Source organism: Procambarus clarkii, chromosome 20 (assembly GCF_040958095.1).
Source record: "Procambarus clarkii isolate CNS0578487 chromosome 20, FALCON_Pclarkii_2.0, whole genome shotgun sequence".
NCBI lineage: Eukaryota > Metazoa > Arthropoda > Malacostraca > Decapoda > Cambaridae > Procambarus > Procambarus clarkii.
The window spans coordinates 28,754,687-28,778,422 of NC_091169.1; the positions used below are offsets into that span (position 1 = coordinate 28,754,687).

At 45.2% G+C, this 23,736-nt stretch overlaps 1 protein-coding gene across 1 annotated transcript; it reads right to left on the minus strand.

Moving 5' to 3' along the window:
- Positions 1-16,576: 16,576 nt before the first annotated feature.
- LOC138366784 (hornerin-like) lies at positions 16,577-21,477 on the minus strand. Its single transcript, XM_069328065.1, has 2 exons — positions 21,387-21,477; positions 16,577-19,374 (listed from the first exon to the last, which is right to left on the minus strand). Exons 1-2 carry the CDS (start codon positions 21,475-21,477, stop codon positions 16,577-16,579), a joined length of 2,889 nt encoding a protein of 962 aa, XP_069184166.1.
- Between the last annotated feature and the right edge of the window lie 2,259 nt (positions 21,478-23,736).

The following is a 23,736-nucleotide window of genomic DNA, read 5'->3' on the forward strand; positions in this document are numbered from 1 at the left end:
CTAGTTGTGCTTGCAGGGATCGCGCTTTAGCTCTTAGCATCCCAATTAACTTTCGGTCGCTTATTGTAGAGTATTTGTTCGTAATCACCTGATTGTGTTCACCTAATTGTCCTTGTGGAGGTTGATCTTCAGCTGTTTGGTCCCACCTCTCAACTGTCATTCGGCTGATGTGTCGATGACATAACCTATTGGGACCTATGACATTTACGGTTGAGCTGTACACTGTGTCTTAACCACTGTATCCCTGTGCCTCGTTCGGAGAGTTAGATTCCACCTGTGTCCCCCAGATCGTTAACCTCTCACTACAAAAAATATGTTTTTATCAGTTTGTCAATTTCTAAGAACATTTTATGTGTTAATGTCTCCCGTGAAGTTTGTGTTATCCAGACGTTAGTTTTAACTCCTTCAGTTTTCCTCGTAACTCATACCTTTCAGGTCCGGGACTTACTATGGTGAGAAACTAACCTTTTTTTTATGCAGGCGATGAGTCACAATAACGTGGCTGAAGTATGTTGACCAGACCACACACTAGAAATTGAAGGGACGACGACGTTTCGGTCCGTCCTGGACCATTCTCAAGTCGATTCTTTTTCTTATGTTTGACTAGCAGAGGACGGTACGCTAGCGCTGCATAATTGGTCTGATATGAAGTATACAAACGCCAGAAGTATTCCTTAATCAGATTTTTAATTACATTTTTTCTGTAGGCCAAACTAGCCGCAAGGACAAGCCCAACCTTGTGAGTGTGTAGGTGGGCGCAGACACACAGTGGTACAGGGTGAGGGGAACATAGGTTCTTCACTCAGAAAAGGAGAAAGAACTGTGAGTGGACAAAACCCATAATCTGAGGCCAGAAGCCCACACTAGCAGATTAACGACAGCTGCCCATGGCATAGTGAACCTGAACCCCATCAGAAAACTTAACAATGGGGGTCTTCCGGGCCTTAATATTCAGCAAGAGTGAGACCCCACTCTTGAATATGCAGCCCCGGCATGGAACCCTTACCTGAGTAAGGACAAGGAAAAACTCAGAATGATCCAAAGATATGTAACAAGACTCGTTGCTGAGCTGAAGGGATTCAGTTATAAGGAAAGACTGAGAGAACCCTTTCCACACTGGAGAAAAGCCAGATTAGAGGGACATGATAACGACATATAAAATTGTAAGGAAAATTAACAAAGTAGACAAAACAGCATTGGTCAAGGTTAGGAACAGTAGAACAAGGGGTCATAGAGGGGAAACTAGAGACGCAAATGAATCAGAGAGACGACCAGACGAACACTGTTTCTAGCACTGTTTCAGTGTTAGAACTGTCAACAGGTGCAATAGCTTAGATGCAGAAGTCGTCAAAGCTAATTCTATTCAAAGTTTTAAATATAAATATGAAAAGAGCGTGAGAACTGAGTCATTGCATTAGTATAAGAACGTTCAGAAGGCGGGACTTGGAGCCTAGCTCGACCCTACACGCACGTCTAGGTGAGTACACCTAGGTGAGTACACACACTTACATATGGGCACATAAAAAGATACACACAGCAACATATATACACACACACACCTATACACTAACATACAGACACACACACACAGATATAAAAAAGCACACACAAACACATATACACAGGGATACAGACACACACACACAGGCATACACAAACACGTATACACAGGCATACAGACATACACACAGGAATACACAGACACACACACACACGGGAGGACAACATTTACACGACATTGTCAATATTTGGCCAGCCAGGGCCCGAGGCTCCACACACTCTCGCTCCCACGACCCCCCTCCCACCCCCACGACCACACCACCCCCACGACCACACCACGACCTAGATGACCCCCCCCCCCACGAACCCCACGACCACCCCACGACCACCCCCACGCCCCCAACGACCCCCCCCCCAAGGCCCCCCATCTTGCCTGCTAACATTTCTCTGGCGATGCTCATAAAACGGAGGAAAGGTCCTGAAAGACACAATTAATAGGAACGTTATCCCTACAGACAAAAAATCAGTAAATACAATTGATAATTTACTACAAAAACAAAAAAACGGCCAACCTACTCATGAAGAACTCCCCAGACACCAAACAGAACTCCCTGAAAGAAACCAACGTCGTCTATGCCTTCACATGCCCACTTGGGGACTGTAAGCCCCAAAGATCTCAGTATATAGGCAAGACAACAACATCTCTCTCTAGGCGATTAACAAAGCACAAACAGCAGGGTTCCATCAAGGAATATATAATCTCCTCACACAACCAGACCATCACCAGAGAAATCTTAACAAGCATCACAAAAATCATCGATAGGTACAGCGATAGCAGGAGACTCGACATCAGTGAGGCACTACACATCAAAAAGTCAACACCAGCAATCAACAGCCAATTAATGCACAACTATATTCTACCCACTTCAAGACCCCGAACCAACATAGAAGCAGCAAGAGGAAGTATGGGCCAATAGGCCTTCTGCAGTTACTTCCATTCTTATGTTTTCATATCCAATTTATACCCATTGTTTAGTGTTCTAGCATATGCTCTGTCACCTCACCCAAAACTAGTATAAGTATGATGTATTTTGTGTGTAAACTAAGTCTTTGAAAATGTAACAAGCATTACGAAACGCGTTCAGGCGTTAGACCAGAAATAAAAGAATCAAATTTGGAGAGTTAATATATCAATTACCCTCGACAGTGAAGAAGAAACCAAGAAATATTGAGAAAATTCGTATTAGAATTATTAATCTTACCCTTTCTGTCATATTCAACAACATTTTATATATATATATATATATATATATATATATATATATATATATATATATATATATATATATATATATATATATATATATATATATATATATATTAGTATATTTTGGTAGCAGTCTTTCCTGTAGACATATATTATTAAATATGACCGAAAAAGTAAGATTAATAATTCTAACACGAATTTTCTCAATCTTTCGTACATTACGCTTCACTGTTGGAGGTAAATCAAAAATCACTTCTCCAAAATTCATTTTTAATTCTAGTCTGACGCGACACGGGCGCGTTTCGTAAAACTTATTACATTTTCAAAGACTTCACAAATACACAACTGATTAGAACTTACGAATCTCTGCTATTATATCTACATTTGAGTGAGGTGGGAGGGATGATGTGGCATATAGTGACGTGGCATTAACACAAGACAGAACATGAGGGGATATTAATAGGGTATTAAAAGTATCAACACAAGACAGAACAGAAACAATGGGTATTGAATAGAAGTGTTTGTAGAAAGCCTATTGGTCCATATTTCTTGATGCTTCTATATTGGAGCGGAGTCTTGAGGTGGGTAGAATATAGTTGTGCAATAATTGGCTGTTGATTGCTGGTGTTGACTTCTTGATGTGTAGTGCCTCGCAAACGTCAAGCCGCCTGCTATCGCTGTATCTATCGATGATTTCTGTGTTGTTTACTAGGATTTCTCTGGCGATGGTTTGGTTGTGGGAAGGTTATGGGAAGGTTATGGTTTTGGTTATATATATATATATATATATATATATATATATATATATATATATATATATATATATATATATATATAGATAGATAGATAGATAGATAGATAGATAGATATATATATCTTGGCATAAAGTAAAAAATGATTCACTTAACATTGTGAAACATGGAGAGGGGGGGGGTGGATGGTGGAGGTCGGGGGGTTGGGGGTGTGGAGGAATGTGGGGGGAGGGGAAGAGGTGTTGAGGGAAAGGGGGGGGGGTTACGGAGGGGGTGGGGAGGGGGGGAGAGACGAGACGACTGCAGTAGTGCTATTACTCACACCTAATGATTAGTGGGGCTGGGGGTAAGGGGACACAGCCCCCACCCAAGCACATAAGGGTCAGTCATCCGTGTAAGGCGCAGGGAACACCAGCCCTGACCAGCGCTGTGGCCTAGCACACTCTTAACCCCCAACTTTCCATTTCACGGTCTGATGTGTGGCGGGAAGTGTAAGTGTTGCCACATGGGAGGGGGGGGGGAGAGAGTATTCACCTAGTTGTTTTCATCTAGTTGTGGTTGCAGGGGTTGAACTCTGGCTCTTTCGGCCCGCCTCACAAATGTCACTCAGTCAACATGTTTCACACACACACACACACACACACACACACACACACACATACAATTATGAGAAGGATTAAGACAGAGGAGGACAGCTTGAGGCTTCAAGATGACCTGGACAAATTGCAGGAATGGTGGAACTAAAGAACTAAAGCTAATGTACTCACCTAGTTGTGTTTGCGGGGGTTGAGCTCTGGCTCTTTGGCCACGCTTCTCAACCGTCAATCAACAGGTGTACAGGTTCTTGAGCCTATTGGGCTCTATCATACTTACTCTTGAAACTGTGTATGGAGTCAGCCTCCACCACATCACTTCCTAAAGCATTCCATTTGTCAACCACTCTGACACTAAAAAAGTTCTTTCTAATATCTCTGTGGCTCATTTGGGCACTCAGTTTCCGCCTGTGTCCCCTAGTGCGTGTGCCCCTTGTGTTAAATAGACTGTCTTTATCAACCTTGTCGATTCCCTTGAGAATCTTGAATGTGGTGATCATGTCCCCCCTAACTCTCCTGTCTTCCAACGAAGTGAGGTTTAATTCCCGTAGTCTCTCCTCGTAGCTCATACCTCTCAGCTCGGGTACTAGTCTGGTGGCAAACCTTTGAACCTTTTCCAGTTTAGTCTTATACTTGACTAGATATGGACTCCATGCTGGAGCCGCATACTCCAGGATTGGTCTGACATATGTGGTATATAACGTTCTGAAAGATTCCTTACACAAGTTTTTAAAGGCCGTTCTTATGTTAGCCAACCTGGCATATGCTGCTGATGTTATCCTCTTGATATGAGCTTCAGGGGACAGGTCTGGCGTGATATCAACCCCCAGGTCTTTCTCTCTCTCTGACTCTTGAAGTATTTCATCTCCCAAGTGATACCTTGTATCTGGTCTCCTGCTTCCTACCCCTATCTTCATTACATTACATTTGCTTGGGTTAAACTCTAACAGCCATTTGTTCGACCATTCCTGCAATTTATCCAGGTCTTCTTGAAGCCTCAAGCTGTCCTCCTCTGTCTTAATCCTTCTCATCATTTTGGCGTCGTCAGCAAACATTGAAAGGAATGAGTCTATACCCTCTGGGAGATCATTTACGTATATCAGAAACAGGATAGGTTCAAGCACAGAGCCCTGTGGGACTCCACTGGTGACTTCACGCCATTCTGAGGTCTCACCCCCTCACTGTAACTCTCTGCTTCCTATTGCTTAGGTACTCCCTTATCCATTGGAGCGCCCTACCAGTTACTCCTGCCTGTTTCTCCAGCTTATGCATCAACCTTTTATGGGGTACTGTGTCAAAGGCTTTCCGACAGTCCAAAAAAATGCCGTCCGCCCATCCTTCTCTTTCTTGCTTAATCTTTGTCACCTGATCGTAGAATGCTACCTAGCCTGTAAGGCAAGATTTACCCTCCCTGAACCCATGTTGATGGGTTGTCACGAAGTCTCTTCTCTCCAGATGTGTTACTAGGTTTTTTCTCACAATCTTCTCCATCACCTTGCATGGTATACAAGTTAAGAACATTGGCCTGTAATTCAGTGCCTCTTGTCTGTCACCCTTTTTGTATATTGGGACCACATTCGCCGCCTTCCATATTTCTGGTAGGTCTCCTGTTTCCAGTGACCTACTATACACTATGGAGAGTGGCAAGCAAAGTGCTCCTGCACACTCTTTCAATACCCATGGTGAGATTCCGTCCGGCCCAACAGCTTTTCTCACATCCAGCTCCAATAGGTGCTTCTTGACCTCATCTCTTGTAATTTCGAACCTATCCAAGGTCACCTGGTTTGCTGCCACCTCTCCTAGCGCCGTGACTTCTTCCTGTTCTATTGTAAAGACCTCCTGGAACCTTTTGTTGAGTTCTTCACACACCTCTTTGTCATTCTCTGTGTACCTGTCCTCGCCCACCCTAAGTTTCATCACCTGTTCCTTCACTGTTGTCTTCCTCCTGATGTGACTGTGTAGTAGCTTTGGTTCGGTCTTGGCTTTATTAGCTATATTATTTTCATACCTTTTCTCAGCTGCTCTTCTCACACTAATATACTCGTTCCTGGTTCTCTGGTATCTCTCTCTACTTTCTGGTGTTCTGTTATTACGGAAGTTCCTCCATGCCCCTTTGTTCAGCTCATTTGCTTTCATACATTCCCTATTAAACCACGGATTCTTCCTTTGCTTCTCTGTTTTTTCCTGTCGGGCTGGGACAAACCTGCTTACAGCCTCCTGACATTTTTGGGTGACATAGTCCATCATGTCTTGTACGGACTTGGTTCCGAGTTCTGTGTCCCAATGTATATCCCATAGGAATTTATTCATCTCCTCATAGTTTCCCTTTCGGTACGCCAGCCCTTTGTTCCCCAGTTCTTTTTTGGGGGTGATAATTCCCAGCTCAACCAGGTACTCAAAGCTCAATACACTATGATCACTCACTCCCAAGGGGGCTTCCAACTTAACTTCCCTTATATCCGACTCATTTAGGGTAAATATTAGATCAAGCAAGGCTGGTTCATCCTCTCCTCTCATTCTTGTCGGTCCCTTGACGTGTTGACTTAGAAAGTTTCTTGTTGCCACATCCAGCAGCTTAGCTCTCCATGTGTCTGGGCCTCCATGTGGGTCTCTGTTCCCCCAATCTATCTTCCCATGGTTGAAGTCTCCCATGATTAGTAGTCTGGATCCGTTCCTGCTAGCCACAGAAGCTGCTCTCTCTATTATATTGATGGTGGCCAAGTTGTTTCTATCGTATTCCTGTCTGAATAGAACGAAAAGGCAATGTAAAGGATCTGGGTGTACTCATGTCGGAAGACCTTACCTTTAAAGAACACAATAAAGTAGCCGTCACAACTGCAAGAAAAATGACAGGTTGGATAACAAGAACTTTTCACACTAGAGATGCTATACCGATGATGATACTTTTCAAGACGCTTGTGCTCTCTAGAGTGGAGTACTGCTGCACAATGACAGCCCCTTTCAAAGCTGGAGAAATTGCTGACCTGGAGAGCGTGCAGAGATCCTTTACTGCTAGAATCCACTCAGTAAACATCTAAACTATTGGGACCGACTAAAGAGCCTAAAACTGTACTCCCTTGAGCGCAGGCGGGAGAGATACATAATAATTTACACGTGGAAAATAATTGAGGGGCTGGTCCCAAACCTGCACACAGAAATAACGTCACATGAGACCAGAAGACATGGCAGGATGTGCAGAATACCCCCGTTGAAAAGCAGAGGTGCAACAGGTACTCTGAGAGAGAACTCTATCAACATCAGAGGCCCGAGACTGTTCAACACGCTTCCACTACACATAAGGGGCATAACTGGCCGACCCCTCACAGTGTTCAAGAGAGAACTGGATAAGCACCTCCAAAGGATACCTGATCAACCAGGCTGTGACTCAAAATAAGTACAATTCCTAACTGCTATGAATAGTACATAATTGCACTTATTTGTCTTCTTACATTTACCACCCCATTTTTGGAGGACGGGCTAATATATATATATATATATATATATATATATATATATATATATATATATATATACATATATATATATATATATATATACATATATATATATATATATATATATATATATATATAATTTTAATCCTCACATAATAGTTTCCTAGGTTAGTAGGTAGCCCTTCTAGGCTTTCCTTACTGACCTTCCCCCAGGATGCTAACCACGACAGCTCCCTAACTCCCGGCTACCTATTTTACAATCCAGATGGAACCGGAAAAAATAGGAACGTGCCCAATACATTCCTGTCTTCCCCGGAGACTGAACCCGAGGGCGTGGAGCATTGTGATGAGGGCCCCATCATGAACACTTGTTCCATTCTAACCATATTTAAACCACAAATGTCACCTTGGGTTTAGAATTCAATTTCATAACGTACATGACGCTAAGATAATCACAATACCTTTAATTCATACAATATACATACATATGATACATAAGCAGGGGAGTATTCATAGGTAAGAGAATACCCACACATAAGTAGAGGTGGTTTTGAGTTTTGTACACAGTCGGATTAAACTATTTCGTTAATATCTCTATTTTACTTTATTTGGCATATAACTCTTGTCACTAAACGTATACTATAGCCCACTATATAGCAACACCAGCCCACCACAGCAACACCAGCCCACCACAGCAACACCAGCCCACCACAGCAACACCAGCCCACCACAGCAACACCAGCCCACCACAGCAACACCAGCCCACCACAGCAACACCAGCCCACCACAGCAACACCAGCCCACCACAGCAGCACCAGCCCACCACAGCAGCACCAGCCCACCACAGCAACACCAGCCCACAACAGCAACACCAGCCCACCACAGCAACACCAGCCCACCACAGCAACACCAGCCCACCACAGCAACACCAGCCCACCACAGCAACACCAGCCCACCACAGCAGCACCAGCCCACCACAGCAACACCAGCCCACCACAGCAACACCAGCCCACCACAGCAACACCAGCCCACCACAGCAACACCAGCCCACCATAACTCTACCATAACCCACTACTGATCTATAATGCAAGTACAATGACCAATAAATATCTTCAGTCTAATCCAAGTAAAACTATATAAAAACACCACTATATCTATATTTATCTAAAAACACACATATCCCCCCCATGGCACCACCATACCCACCACCATGGCACCACCATGCCCACCACCATACCCACCACCATGGCACCACCATACCCACCACCATACCCACCACCATGGCACCACCATACCCACCACCATGGCTCTACCATACCCACCACCACGGCACCATACCCCCCCCCACCATACCCACCACCATGGCACCACCATACCCACCACCATACCCACCACCATGGCACCACCATACCCACCACCATACCCACCACCATGGCACCACCATACCCACCACCATGGCACCACCATACCCACCACCATGGCTCTACCATACCCACCACCACGGCACCATACCCCCCCCCCCACCATACCCACCATATCCACCACCAGTTATCATACTAATTACACCATCGCCTAAGCAGGGTCACTGGGGCGGAAATATATCCGCCGACGTAGAGAATTAAAAATTGTCACTATTGTCGTAGTTTTGCGGTGCCCCCCTTTCCCTCCCCTTCTCCCCCCCCCCCCCACCCCATCCCCCCCCCTCCTCTACCCCTTCTCCCCCCCTCCCATCCTCCAGGACAGCCACAAACAAAGTAATGAGTTAGACGAGCGACTGTTGGTGAGCAAAACAAGGCGAGGGCGAGAAGGGACGGTGAAATGAGCCTTGAGGCACAGGGCCATAGGGGTGAAATGTTTACCTGCACCCCTAACACCTCCTCCCTTCCTTCCTTCCTACACACACACACACACACACACACACACACACACACACACACACACACACGGATGCCAGCCCGCGTTATATACGCTAATTAATACGCTTGAGAAATTTTATGCGTATATTGAAATGAGGCGAGAGGTCGGAAGGGCTTTCATTTGGCTTATTATTTAGGTCTCCTTGCACGATACATCGATCTGTTGGTGAAGGCTTGGGGCATGATCCTGGTTGTGTGGGGGGTGGGGGGTTCCACCTCACTTACCTGTCTGTCTGTCTGTGTTTGACAGTTTCTCCATCTGTCAATCTGTCTCTAAGTCTGTACCCAGGTATACATACTTACTAGCCACGTATATCCATGCCTAATAACCAAGTATATCCATGCCCACTAAAGGCATATCCATGCCTGCTAACCATAAGTATCTATGTCTACTAAATATATATCCACGGCTTGTATAACCACGTATATATGCCTGCTAACCATAAGTATCTATGTCTACTAAATATATATCCATGGCTTGTATAACCACGTATATATGCCTGCTAACCATAAGTATCTATGTCTACTAAAGATATATCCACGGCTTATATAACCACGTATATATATATGCCTGTTAACCAAGATATAACTCGCTTAATACCATATCGTGAAGCGATAGACACAGGCCATTTGAGCACGGTTGAAACTGGCGATAATTGTTTAATTAACGTCACCATTTCATTAGCGATTTTCTGAACGCAACTTAGGGGGAGGAAAAAAAAAAAGACATTCGTGAAGCGCTTTTGTGGAGGATGAAACGGTCGCTAGTTAAGGTGTAAATAAAACTATTATATGTGCTTTTATGGAGGTCGAGAAACTAGACGGGGTAGAGAGTAACTATTTAGAATATATTTGATTTTTGTGGAGGATTAAAAAGGTGTGAAACATAAGCTTTTTTTATGTAGAGAGTCTTATATAAGTTTGGTATTTGTATTTTTAGAAAGAAAAGTGGTCTTTTTTGTTTCTTAACCCGTCCTCAGACCTAATACATCGTATAATGTACGCAATAGACCAAACTATTAAAAATTCCTAGTATTAATACAAATTAAAGTACCGTAATAGTGTCGTTTTCTATGCAATGACCTCGACAGGTTAGAAGGGATGTTTGGGTTCTCACTCCTAGGGGGAAACTTGTGCAGATTTTCCCCGAGTGGTTAACCCCGAGCCTGACCTAAGGCTGTTGACCTTACTGACCCGCTTGGGCTAGGGACTCTACCCTCAGGGTCACTCTCTGGCTTCTGTTGGTTAGGTACTCCATAATCAAAATATTTCACCTGCTTCTCGACCTTGTAACTAGAGTCTCCTGTGGGATACATTTTTGCCTAATGTCAGAGTGTGTTGGCCGTCTTCTAGCTTTCTGGTAGTCCACTTTCCAACTTAAGAGGGTCAGCTCCTTGGCTTAGTAGCCATACTGAGGTCATGGTTGGTCCCGGCTGCTTGGTGGTTGTGGTTGTTGTTAAAGATTCGCTACTTGGAACATTAAGCAGTTCCAAGTAGCACGGGCTATGGTGAGCCCGTAGTGCTTGGTGGTGTTCTTGGTGGTGTTCATGTAGAAGCAGCCAGACCAGTCTGAGGGTTCTACACAGTTATCTGTGTCTATTTTGGTTCACTTGTCAACAGGAAGCAGTTCATCCTGAGAACAAAGTTCACAGTTCATCGCCATTTTCTTCACCGGGATTCGTGCAAATTCATATTTCCAAAAGTTAAGTTTTGTCATTGTTTTCAATATGAACATAAATGAAGATATATTTATGTTAAGGTTTTCCATTATTTAAAACTCTGCGGCAATATACCTTTTTTGAAGAACGAAAACGACTAATAATTACCTATTACCTATCTACCTAACCCTGATAGATAGGTATATCTACCTACATAGGTTATATATACCTACGTACATAGGTTATATATACCTACCTACATAGGTTATATATACCTACCTACATATTGAACAGATAGTTTTGTTTCTGATACTACACCATTGTCTCGTACACTTTCATATAAAAAGATTGAAAGTGTGTGTAATTACCTAAGTGTAGTTACAGGATGAGAGCTACGCTTTAGGGAGCCGGTCGGCCGAGCGGAGAGCACGCTGGACTTGTGATCCTGTGGTCCTGGGTTCGATCCCAGGCGCCGGCGAGAAACAATGGGCAGAATTTCTTTCACCCCTATGCCCCTGTTACCTATCAGTAAAATAGGTGCCTGGATGTTAGTCAGCTGTCACGGGCTGCTTCCTGGGGGTGGAGGCCTGGTCGAGGACCGGGCCGCGGGGACACTAAAGCCCCGAAATCATCTCAAGATAACCTCAAGATAACAACAATGACCCTTTTGCCCTCCAACACACTGCCACCAACTGGCACAACTGGAACCCTAGTTGGCACTCATATATAAGACCCTCACACACTCCCAGACCGTGTCACTCACCGGTTACTGGAGAGTTCCTCCTGTGGCGGGATGTCCTGGGATGTCCACCTGTGGCGGGATGTCCTGGGATGTCCTCCATGCAGGTGAAGGGGACGGTGGTGATGTCCTCGAAGTTCACTACCATGTCCTCTCTCTCTCTCTCTCTCTCTGTCACAGGTCAAATCACTGCCACATCATGGGTCAATAGCCACTCACCATTGGCTCCTACACTTTCATATAAAAAGATTGAATGTGTGTGTGTAATTACCTAAGTGTAGTTACAGGATGAGAGCTACGCTCGTGGTGTCCCGTCTTCCCAGTACTCTTTGTCGTATCTAAACTATTGACAGTTTTAGCCTCCACCACCTTCTCACCTAACTTGTTCCAACCGTCTACTACTCCTTGAAAGTGAATTTTCTTGAATTTTCTTTTCAAGAAACGTGTGTGTTCTTGCATGTTTATAAGTGTTTACTGTGTGATTGCAGGATCGAGCTGATAGCTCTTGGACCCCGCCTTACAAACCGTCGGTTGTCTACTGTACTAATTTTCGGCCTTTTTACTAATATGTATATTTCTAACGCACACACACCAGTTAATTGACAATTGAGAGGCGGGACCAAAGAGCCAGAGCTCAACCCCCGCTAGCGCAACTAGGTGAGTACACAGCCCCAGGATGTAGCCCATAGCAGCTGTCTAACTCCCACGTACCTATTTTCTGTAAGGTGAACAGGAGCATAAGGTGAAACTCTGCGCATTTGTTTCTGGCTCAGCCGGAAACCGAACCCGGGCCCATAGAACTAAGACCCCTGAGTGTTTTGTGTGTGTGAGTGAGCGTGTGTGTGGGAGAGTGCGTCTGAGTGTGGTGTATTAGAGTGCTTGTATGTATGAGTGCTTGTCCATGTGAGTGTGTGTCTGAGTACGTGAGTGTGAGTTCGTGTGTGCGAGAGAGTGCGTGCGAATATCACAGAGGGCGTGTGTGAGAGTACGTGTGCGTGAGTACGTATGTATGTGAGTGTGTGTGTACTCACCTATTTGTATTCACCTATTTGTGCTTGCGGGGGTTGAGCTTTGGCTCTTTAGTCCCGCCTCTCAACTGTCAATCAACTGGTGTACAGATTCCTGAGCCTACTGGGCTCTGTCATATCTACATTTAAAACTGTGTATGGAGTCAGCCTCCACCACATCACTTCCTAGTTCGTTCCATGTGAGTGTGTGTATTCACTTAGTTGTGCTTGCGGGGGTTGAGCTCTGCTCTTTCAGCCCGCCTCTCAACTGTCAATCAATCAACTGTTACCAACTACTAATTTTTTTCACACACACACCCAGGAAGCAACCCGTAACAGCTGTCTAACTCCCAGGTACCTATTTACTAGTAGGTAACAGGAACATCAGGGTGAAAGAAACTCTGCCCATTTGTCTCTGCCTAGTCCGGGAATCGAACCCGGGCCACAGGATTACGAGCCCTGCGCGCTGTCCACTCAGCTACCAGACCCCATATGTGTGAGTGCATGTGTGTCAGAGTTCGTGTGTAATTTCCTGTGTAATTACCTATATACTCACCTAGATGTACTCACCTAGATGTACTCACCTAGATGCACTCACCTAGATGTACTCACCTAGATGTACACACCTAGATGTACTCACCTAGATGTACTCACCTAGATGTACACACCTATCCGTGCTTGCAGGATCGAGCTAGGCTGACAGCCCCGCCTTCCAAATTAATGCATTGACTCATTTAATGCATCTCGAGTTTATATCTTTGACCCCTCGTTCTGCTGTTCCTGGCTTTGAAGAATGCTGCTTTGTCTACCCTGTCAATTTCCATTAGAATTTTGTATGTTGTTATCATGTCCCCTCTATCCTCCAATGTGTTAGTGTTCAGTTCTCTCAGATTTTCCTCATAGCTTAATCCCTCTAGGTCAGGAACAAGTCACGTTACATACCTTCGGACCATTTCGAGTGGGTGTGCGAGAATGTGTGTGTTAGTGTGTCAGAGTGCGTGTGAGTGTGTCAGAGTGCGTGTGAGTGTGTGTCAGAGTGCATGTGAGTGTGTGTGTGAGTGTGTCAGAGTGCATGTGTGAGTGTGTCAGACTGCATGTGAGTGCATGTGTGAGTGTGTCAGAGTGCATGTGAGTGCCTTCTTACCACCTGACTGCATATAAAGTGTTGCTCTCTGGTGATCTATAATTAGTATAACACGTCTACTTTTGCTCTTTTATTTCTTTAACTATTTATCTCACTTCCTTCTTTCCACTCACTCGTAATTAACCACATTATCATGTAATTATTCATATTTATCTACGTGAGAGTGCCGGTTATACAGGAGCCCATCATATGGCACTACTGGCCGCGCGCCACCATGTAAACAAAGTCAGCTGATCACCTGAGAATTTTTAAACTAAAAAGAGAGCTCTGTACTCTTGAATTCACGCAGCCATTTCGCTTTAACGATGGTTTTCACTGCACTAGTCACTCGTTAACACTGTCGTCCCAGTAAAGGCTCTGTTGGGCGAGTTAATACACATAAATTGACAGAATCACGATTGACAGAATCACTTGGTCCTCCCGGGAAGGCGGGAGCTTTGGTATCCAAAACCTGCACAGGTATTGAAATGATGACGTCATAGTGATGTCACAACCCTAGTAAATACCATATATATATATATATGTCGTACCTAGTAGCCAGAACGCACTTCTGAGCCTACTATGCAAGGCCCGATTTGCCTAATAAGCCAAGTTTTCATGAATTAATTGTTTTTCGGCAACCTAACCTACCTAACCTAACCTAACCTAACTTTTTAGGCTACATAACCTAACCTAACCAATAAAGATAGGTTAGGTTAGGTTAGGTAGGGTTGGTTAGGTTCGGTCATATATCTACGTTAGTTTTAACTCCAATAAAAAAAAATTGACCTCATACATAATGAAATGGGTAGCTTTATCATTTCATAAGAAAAAAATTAGAAAAAATATATTAATTCAGGAAAACTTGGCTTATTAGGCAAATCGGGCCTTGCATAGTAGGCTGAGAAGTGAGTTCTGGCTATTAGGTACGACATATATATATATATATATATATATATATATATATATATATATATATATATATATATATATATATATATATGTCGTACATAATAGCCAGAACGCACTTCTCAGCCTACTATTCAAGGCCCGATTTGCCTAATAAGCCAAGTTTTCATGAATTAATGTTTTTTCGTCTACCTAACCTACCTAACCTAACCTAACCTAGCTTTTTTTGGCTACCTAACCTAACCTTACCTATAAATATAAGTTAGGTTAGGTTAGGTAGGGTTGGTTAGGTTCGGTCATATATCTACGTTAATTTTAACTCCAATAAAAAAAAATTGACCTCACACATAGAGAAAAGGGTTGCTTTATCATTTCATAAGAAAAAAATTATAGTAAATATATTAATTCAGGAAAACTTGGCTTATTAGGCAAATCGGGCCTTGAATAGTAGGCTGAGAAGTGAGTTCTGGCTACTAGGTACGACATATATATATATATATATATAAATATAATATACTACATTTGATCTCTTATTTTCGTTAGGTTAATAAGTTAGATGACATTGGGTTAGTTTAGTTTTATGCTGGATTGGGATAGGTTGGGTTAGGTTAAATTTGGTTTGTACGAGGATAGGTTAATTAAGAGTGATGACGTAGACAGGCCAAAACTTTTCTCAGGTTTTGGACTCGACGGTGAGCAAATGAGTGTATTAGGCTACAACAACACGTCATCGGTTCAACAACAAGAGTAGTTTAGTACTTCTTCTTTGTTGCTCGTCTCCTCTCGCTGTAGCCTTCGTCATTATCATTTATCAATTTGCTTGGTGTATATTAATTCCTCCTTAGCCAAGACATTTAGCCTGGTGGTGGATTTACGCCTACACTTTCGTCTTAAATTTCCATGATAAGGGATGAAAATCCAGTTTTGTTGTCTTCGTAACTTATTTGGCTAAATGTTAGCAAACTGTGTGTAATTACCTAAATGTAACTACCTATGAGTAGTTACAGGATGAGAGCTACGCTCGTGGTGTCCCGTCTTCCCAGTACTCTTTGTCATATAACGCTTTAAAATTAGTGACGCTTTTAGCCTTCACCACCTTCTCACTTAACTTGTTCCAACTGTCTACCACTCTCTGAAAGTTAATTTTCTTATATTTCTTCGGCAGCTTTGTTAGCTTAAATCTATGACCTCTTGCTCTTGAAGTACCAGGTCTCAGGAATTCTTCCTTATCAACTCTGTCGATTCCCGTTACTATTTTGTACGTAGTGATCATATCGTCTCTCTTCCCTCTATCTTCTAGTTTTGATTATTTAATGCCTCTAGCCTCTCCTCGAAGCTCTTATTTTTCAGTTTCGGGAGCCATTTAGTTGCATGTCTTTGCACCTTTACAAATTTGTTGATTTGTTTCTTGATAAGATACAGGCACCATACAACCACTTGTGTACTCACCTAGTTGAGCATGCGGGGGGTTGAGCTTCTGCTCTTTGGTCCCGACTCTTAATTATATGAGTGTGTGTGTTTTTGCTATGTGTGCCTGCAGGACTGCTAGGACCCCGCCTTTCTACCTGCCCGCTGTCTAATGTACTGACCTGTCTTCCTCTATCATATCTACTAACACACACACCTCCTCAGGATGCGTGTGTGTTAGAGAGAAATATTAGTTGAGGTCATTTTCAGTCCTTCCGTGACCGTTGCGAAGGAAGGTTCCTTCCTCGGTCCTTCCGTGACCGTTGCGAAGGAAGGTTCCTTCCTCGGTCCTTCCGTGACCGTTGCGAAGGAAGGTTCCTTCCTCGGTCCTTCCGTGACCGTTGCGAAGGAAGGTTCCTTCCTCGGTCCTTCCGTGACCGTTGCGAAGGAAGGTTCCTTCCTCGGTCCTTCCGTGACCGTTGCGAAGGAAGGTTCCTTCCTCGGTCCTTCCGTGACCGTTGCGAAGGAAGGTTCCTTCCTCGGTCCTTCCGTGACCGTTGCGAAGGAAGGTTCCTTCCTCGGTCCTTCCGTGACCGTTGCGAAGGAAGGTTCCTTCCTCGGTCCTTCCGTGACCGTTGCGAAGGAAGGTTCCTTCCTCGGTCCTTCCGTGACCGTTGCGAAGGAAGGTTCCTTCCTCGGTCCTTCCGTGACCGTTGCGAAGGAAGGTTCCTTCCTCGGTCCTTCCGTGACCGTTGCGAAGGAAGGTTCCTTCCTCGGTCCTTCCGTGACCGTTGCGAAGGAAGGTTCCTTCCTCGGTCCTTCCGTGACCGTTGCGAAGGAAGGTTCCTTCCTCGGTCCTTCCGTGACCGTTGCGAAGGAAGGTTCCTTCCTCGGTCCTTCCGTGACCGTTGCGAAGGAAGGTTCCTTCCTCGGTCCTTCCGTGACCGTTGCGAAGGAAGGTTCCTTCCTCGGTCCTTCCGTGACCGTTGCGAAGGAAGGTTCCTTCCTCGGTCCTTCCGTGACCGTTGCGAAGGAAGGTTCCTTCCTCGGTCCTTCCGTGACCGTTGCGAAGGAAGGTTCCTTCCTCGGTCCTTCCGTGACCGTTGCGAAGGAAGGTTCCTTCCTCGGTCCTTCCGTGACCGTTGCGAAGGAAGGTTCCTTCCTCGGTCCTTCCGTGACCGTTGCGAAGGAAGGTTCCTTCCTCGGTCCTTCCGTGACCGTTGCGAAGGAAGGTTCCTTCCTCGGTCCTTCCGTGACCGTTGCGAAGGAAGGTTCCTTCCTCGGTCCTTCCGTGACCGTTGCGAAGGAAGGTTCCTTCCTCGGTCCTTCCGTGACCGTTGCGAAGGAAGGTTCCTTCCTCGGTCCTTCCGTGACCGTTGCGAAGGAAGGTTCCTTCCTCGGTCCTTCCGTGACCGTTGCGAAGGAAGGTTCCTTCCTCGGTCCTTCCGTGACCGTTGCGAAGGAAGGTTCCTTCCTCGGTCCTTCCGTGACCGTTGCGAAGGAAGGTTCCTTCCTCGGTGGATGTGTGACCGTTGCGAAGGAAGGTTCCTTCCTCGGTGGATGTGTGACCGTTGCGAAGGAAGGTTCCTTCCTCGGCGGATGTGTGACCGTTGCGAAGGAAGGTTCCTTCCTCGGCGTATGTGTGACCGTTGCGAAGGAAGGTTCCTTCCTCGGCGTATGTGTGACCGTTGCGAAGGAAGGTTCCTTCCTCGGCGTATGTGTGACCGTTGCGAAGGAAGGTTCCTTCCTCGGTGGATGTGTGACCGTTGCGAAGGAAGGTTCCTTCCTCGGCGTATGTGTGACCGTTGCGAAGGAAGGTTCCTTCCTCGGTGGATGTGTGACCGTTGCGAAGGAAGGTTCCTTCCTCGGTGGATGTGTGACCGTTGCGAAGGAAGGTTCCTTCCTCGGTGGATGTGTGACCGTTGCGAAGGAAGGTTCCTTCCTCGGTGGATGTGTGACCGTTGCGAAGGAAGGTTCCTTCCTCGGTGGATGTGTGACCGTTGCGAAGGAAGGTTCCTTCCTCGGTGGATGTGTGACCGTTGCGAAGGAAGGTTCCTTCCTCGGTGGATGTGTGACCGTTGCGAAGGAAGGTTCCTTCCTCGGTGGATGTGTGACCGTTGCGAAGGAAGGTTCCTTCCTCGGTGGATGTGTGACCGTTGCGAAGGAAGGTTCCTTCCTCGGTGGATGTGTGACCGTTGCGAAGGAAGGTTCCTTCCTCGGTGGATGTGTGACCGTTGCGAAGGAAGGTTCCTTCCTCGGTGGATGTGTGACCGTTGCGAAGGAAGGTTCCTTCCTCGGTGGATGTGTGACCGTTGCGAAGGAAGGTTCCTTCCTCGCTGGATGTGTGACCGTTGCGAAGGAAGGTTCCTTCCTCGCTGGATGTGTGACCGTTGCGAAGGAAGGTTCCTTCCTCGGTGGATGTGTGACCGTTGCGAAGGAAGGTTCCTTCCTCGGTGGATGTGTGACCGTTGCGAAGGAAGGTTCCTTCCTCGGTGGATGTGTGACCGTTGCGAAGGAAGGTTCCTTCCTCGGTGGATGTGTGACCGTTGCGAAGGAAGGTTCCTTCCTCGGTGGATGTGTGACCGTTGCGAAGGAAGGTTCCTTCCTCGGTGGATGTGTGACCGTTGCGAAGGAAGGTTCCTTCCTCGGTGGATGTGTGACCGTTGCGAAGGAAGGTTCCTTCCTCGGTGGATGTGTGACCGTTGCGAAGGAAGGTTCCTTCCTCGGTGGATGTGTGACCGTTGCGAAGGAAGGTTCCTTCCTCGGTGGATGTGTGACCGTTGCGAAGGAAGGTTCCTTCCTCGGTGGATGTGTGACCGTTGCGAAGGAAGGTTCCTTCCTCGGTGGATGTGTGACCGTTGCGAAGGAAGGTTCCTTCCTCGGTGGATGTGTGACCGTTGCGAAGGAAGGTTCCTTCCTCGGTGGATGTGTGACCGTTGCGAAGGAAGGTTCCTTCCTCGGTGGATGTGTGACCGTTGCGAAGGAAGGTTCCTTCCTCGGTGGATGTGTGACCGTTGCGAAGGAAGGTTCCTTCCTCGCTGGATGTGTCTTGTTTGGAAGTTATTTATGTTAAATAATTTAAACTTTATATTAAGGAAAGCACAATGTTCGAGCGTAATGTACCGGTTTTCTTCAGTGTTTTCTAGTACTTGTGTGGCCGTTGAGAGCTACTGTTTGTGTGCCATTAACGTCAAAATGGAACCTTTTGTCTTACGAGACAAATTCTGTTGTATTTTTACTGTTCATAATTCAGCTCTACACAAACAGCGCTGTGATTTAAATCTCGTATGAAAGCTGTGTTACAATTTCAAAAAATCACATGTTCCCAACTAAATATCGGCGACCAGCTTGGATTTAAAGGTCAAATTTAACTGAAATCATCAAATCATCACAAATATATTTCTAAACCCCCAAAACTTAAAAAAAAACTTGTACTATGCAACATTTTAGGACAAGCCAATAAAAATATCATTTCTATCATGCTCAATTCATTTTGAATTTGTCGTGGCTGTCATGGAGATGGAAGGGGGAAGGGAAGGAAATTTAATTATCAGAAGAAAGTGCCAAGCCATTACGACTATATAGCACTTGGAGGAGGGGGGGGGAACATTCTTATTGAGCTGTTATGCAAAACAAATACACGTTGGGTGCATTTCATTCAGCCTTTCTTCGTAACTAACACCCAGCCACTTTGAGTAGACGGTAGAGCAACGGTTATTTTTTTAAATTTTGCCCCGAGGGGCGAGTTTATTGGGCAGCGCCACTCATCTTATGAGTGAACATACCGCCATAGCAGAATGTACAACACTCCCCAATAGGAAGAAAACCCGCTGGGTTGTTCTTCCTATCACTTGTACCCAGACACAGCTGGGACTTGCTTAACTGTCTCAAGTGAACAGCTCCTCAAACAAGAAGATTAGAGCAACGGTCTCGCGTCATGCAGGTCGGCGTTCAATCCCCGACCGTCCAAGTAGTTGGGCAGCATTCCTTTCCCCTCGTCCTATCCCAAATCCTTATCCTGACCCCTTCCCAGTGCTATAAACTCGTAATGGCTTGGCGCTTTCCCCCTGATAAATAAAAAAAATGTGTCTAATGCCTCTTAGTTCTGGGACTAGCCTAGTGGCATCCCTCTGAACTTTTTCCAGCTTCGTCTTGTGCTTGACAAGGTACGGGCTCCATGCTGGGGCCGCATACTCCAGGATTGGTCTTACATATGTGGTGTACAAGATTCTGAATGGTTCCTTACACACGTTCCTGAAGGCTGTTCTGATGTTAGCCAGCCTCGCATATGCCGCAGATGTTATTCTTTTTATGTGGGCTTCAGGAGACAGGTTTGGTGTGATAACTTCTGGATCTTTCTCTCTGTCCATTTCATGAAGGACTTCATCTCCCATTCTGTATCCAGTGTCTGGCCTCCTGTTTCCACTGCCTAGTTTCATTACCTTACATTTACTCGGGTTGAACTGTAGTAGCCATTTGTTGAACCATTCATGCAGTCTGTCTAGGTCATCTTGTAGCCTCACGCTGTCTTCCTCTGTCTTACTCCTCATAATTTTGACTTCATCATCAAACAATGAGAGCAACGAGTCTATTCCCTCTGAGAGATCATTTACATATATCAGAAATAGTATAGGTCTAAGGACTGAACCCTGTGGGACCCCACTGGTGAAGTCCCGCCAATCTGAGACCTCACCCCTCACAGTGACTCGCTGTCTTCTGTTGCTTAGCTACTCCCTTATCCAACGGAGTACTTTCCCTTTTATTTCTGCCTGCATCTCCAACTTGTGCACTAGTCTCTCGTGTGGTACTGTGTCGAAGGGTTTCTTGCAATCCAAAAATATGCAGTCTGCCTACCCTGCTCTTTCTTGCCTGATTTTTGTTGCCTGGTCGTAGAATTCAATTACTCCTGTGAGGAATGACTTGTCATCCCTGAATGATGACAAGTCATTCTGATGTTGTGTTACAAGGTTCTTTCGCTCCTGATATTTCTTATCGAGTTCCTCACACACTTCCTTTTCGTTTGTAGTGAATCCTTCTGCCCCTATCCTCAGATTCATTACCTTGTTCCTTCACTGTTGTTTTCCTCCTGATGTGGCTGTGCAGCAATTTAGGTTGAGTCTTTGCCTTGCATGATATGCATGATATGTGCATGATATGTCATTTTCATTTTGCCCTTTTGCTTGATACCTGCTTGATGGGGTTCTGGGAGTTCTTCTACTCCCCAAGCCCGGCCCGAGTTCCAGGCTTGACTTGTGAGAGTTTGGTCCACCAGGCTGTTGCTTGCAGCGGCTCGCAGGCCCACATACCAATCACAGACCGGTTGGTCCGGCACTTCTTGAAGAAAACAATCTAGTTTTCTCTTGAAGATGTCCACGGTTGTTCCGGCAATATTTCTTATGCTCGCTGGAAGGGTGTTGAACAACCGCGGACCTCTGATGTTTATACAGTGTTCTCTGATTGTGCCTATGGCACCTCTGCTCTTCACTGGTTCTATTCTGCATTTTCTTCCATATCGTTCACTCCAGCAAGGTGTTATTTTACTGTGCAGATTTGGGACCTGTCCCTCCAGTATTTTCCATGTGTATATTATTTGGTATCTCGTCTCCTTTCTAGGAAGTACATTTGGAGAGCTTTGAGACGATACCAATAATTTAGGTGCTTTATCTCGTCTATGCGTGCCGTATATGTTCTCTGTATTCTCTCTATTTCAGCAATCTCTCCTTCTCTGAAGGGGGAAGTGAGTACTGAGCAGTACTCAAGACGGAACAACACAAGTGACTTGAAGAGTACAACCATTGTGATGGGATCTCTGGAATTGAAGGTTCTCGTAATCCATCTTATTATTTTTCTGGCTGTCGCAATATTTGCTTGGTTATGCTCCCTAAACGTTAGGTCGTCGGACATCATTATTCCCAGATCCTTGACATGCTGTTTTCCTACTATGGGCATATTCGATTGTGTTTTTACCCTGTATTATGTTTCAGATCCTCATTTTTGCCGTATCTGAGTACCTGGAATTTATCACCGTTAAATATCATGTTATTTTCTGCTGCCCAATCGAAAACGTTGTTAACGTCTGTTTGTAGTTTTTCAATGTCTTTAGCAGAGGTAATTTTTATGCTGATTTTTGTATCATCTGCAAAGGATGACACGAAGGTGTGACTTGTATTTTTGTCTACATCTGATATGAGAATAAGGAACAGCAGTGGTGCAAGGACTGTACCTTGAGGTACAGAGCTTTTAACTGCGCTTGGACTCGATTTTACTTGATTGACTGTTACTCTGTGTTCTGTTCGACAGGAAATTGAGTATCCAGCGCCCTACTTTATCAGTTATACCCAATGACCTCATTTTGTGTGCAATCACTCCATGGTCACATTTATCGAATGCCTTTGCAAAATCTGTGTATACAACATCTGCATTATGTTTTTCTTCTAATGTCTCAGTGATTTTGTCATAATGGTCAAGTAGCTGTGAGAGGCATGATCTTCCTGCTCTAAATCCATGTTGGCCTGGGTTGTGGAGGTCATTGGTTTCCATGAATCTAGTGACCTGACTCCTGATCACTCTCTCAAATACTTTTATTATGTGGGACGTTAGTGCAACTGTCTCTCTTCTCACCCTAACTTATTCATTCCTGGCACTTTGGTATCCTTCTCTGCTCTCTAGCGTCCTCTTATTTCTCTAGTTACCCTCGCCCTTGTACTTAGCTCCTTAGCTAGCTTACATCTCTGATTAAACCATGGTGTGTGTGTGTGTGTGTGTATGTATGTGTGTGTGTGTGTGTGTGTGTGTGTATGTGTGTGTGTGTGTGTGTATGTGTGTGTGTTTACTAGTTGTGTTTTGCGGGGGTTGAGCTTTGCTCTTTCGGCCCGCCTCTCAACTGTCAATCAACTGTTTACTAACTACTTTTTTTTTTTTCCCCACACCACACACACACACACACACCCACCCCAGGAAGCAGCCCGTGACAGCTGACTAACTCCCAGGTACCTATTTACTGCTAGGTAACAGGGGCACTTAGGGTGAAAGAAACTTTGCCCATTTGTTTCTGCCTCGTGCGGGAATCGAACCCGCGCCACAGAATTACGAGTCCTGCGCGCTATCCACCAGGCTACGAGGTGTGTGTGTGTGTGTGTGTATGTGTGTGCGTGTGTGTGTGTGTGTGTGTGTGCGTGTGCGTGTGCGCGTGTGCGCGCGCGCGCGCATGTCGTGATAACATTATCCCAACAGGAAGGGAACACATCCTAATGTAAAGTTCACAACACATCATATGTCCGTCTACACGAACGTGTCCGTCTACACGAACGTGTCCGTCTACACGAACGTGTCCGTCTACACGAACGTGTCCGTCTACACGAACGTGTCCGTCAACACGAACGTGTCCATCAAGGCAACAGACAAGCAACA

Excerpts from the sequence above, each read along its gene's own strand:
- LOC138366784 (XM_069328065.1), bottom strand. The coding sequence starts at position 21,477 with ATGCACATATCATGCATATCATGCAAGGCAAAGACTCAACCTAAATTG. Across the intron at positions 19,375-21,386 it reads AACAACAGTGAAGGAACAAG|ACACATCCAGCGAGGAAGGA; the intron begins GTAATGAATCTG and ends CTTCCAAACAAG.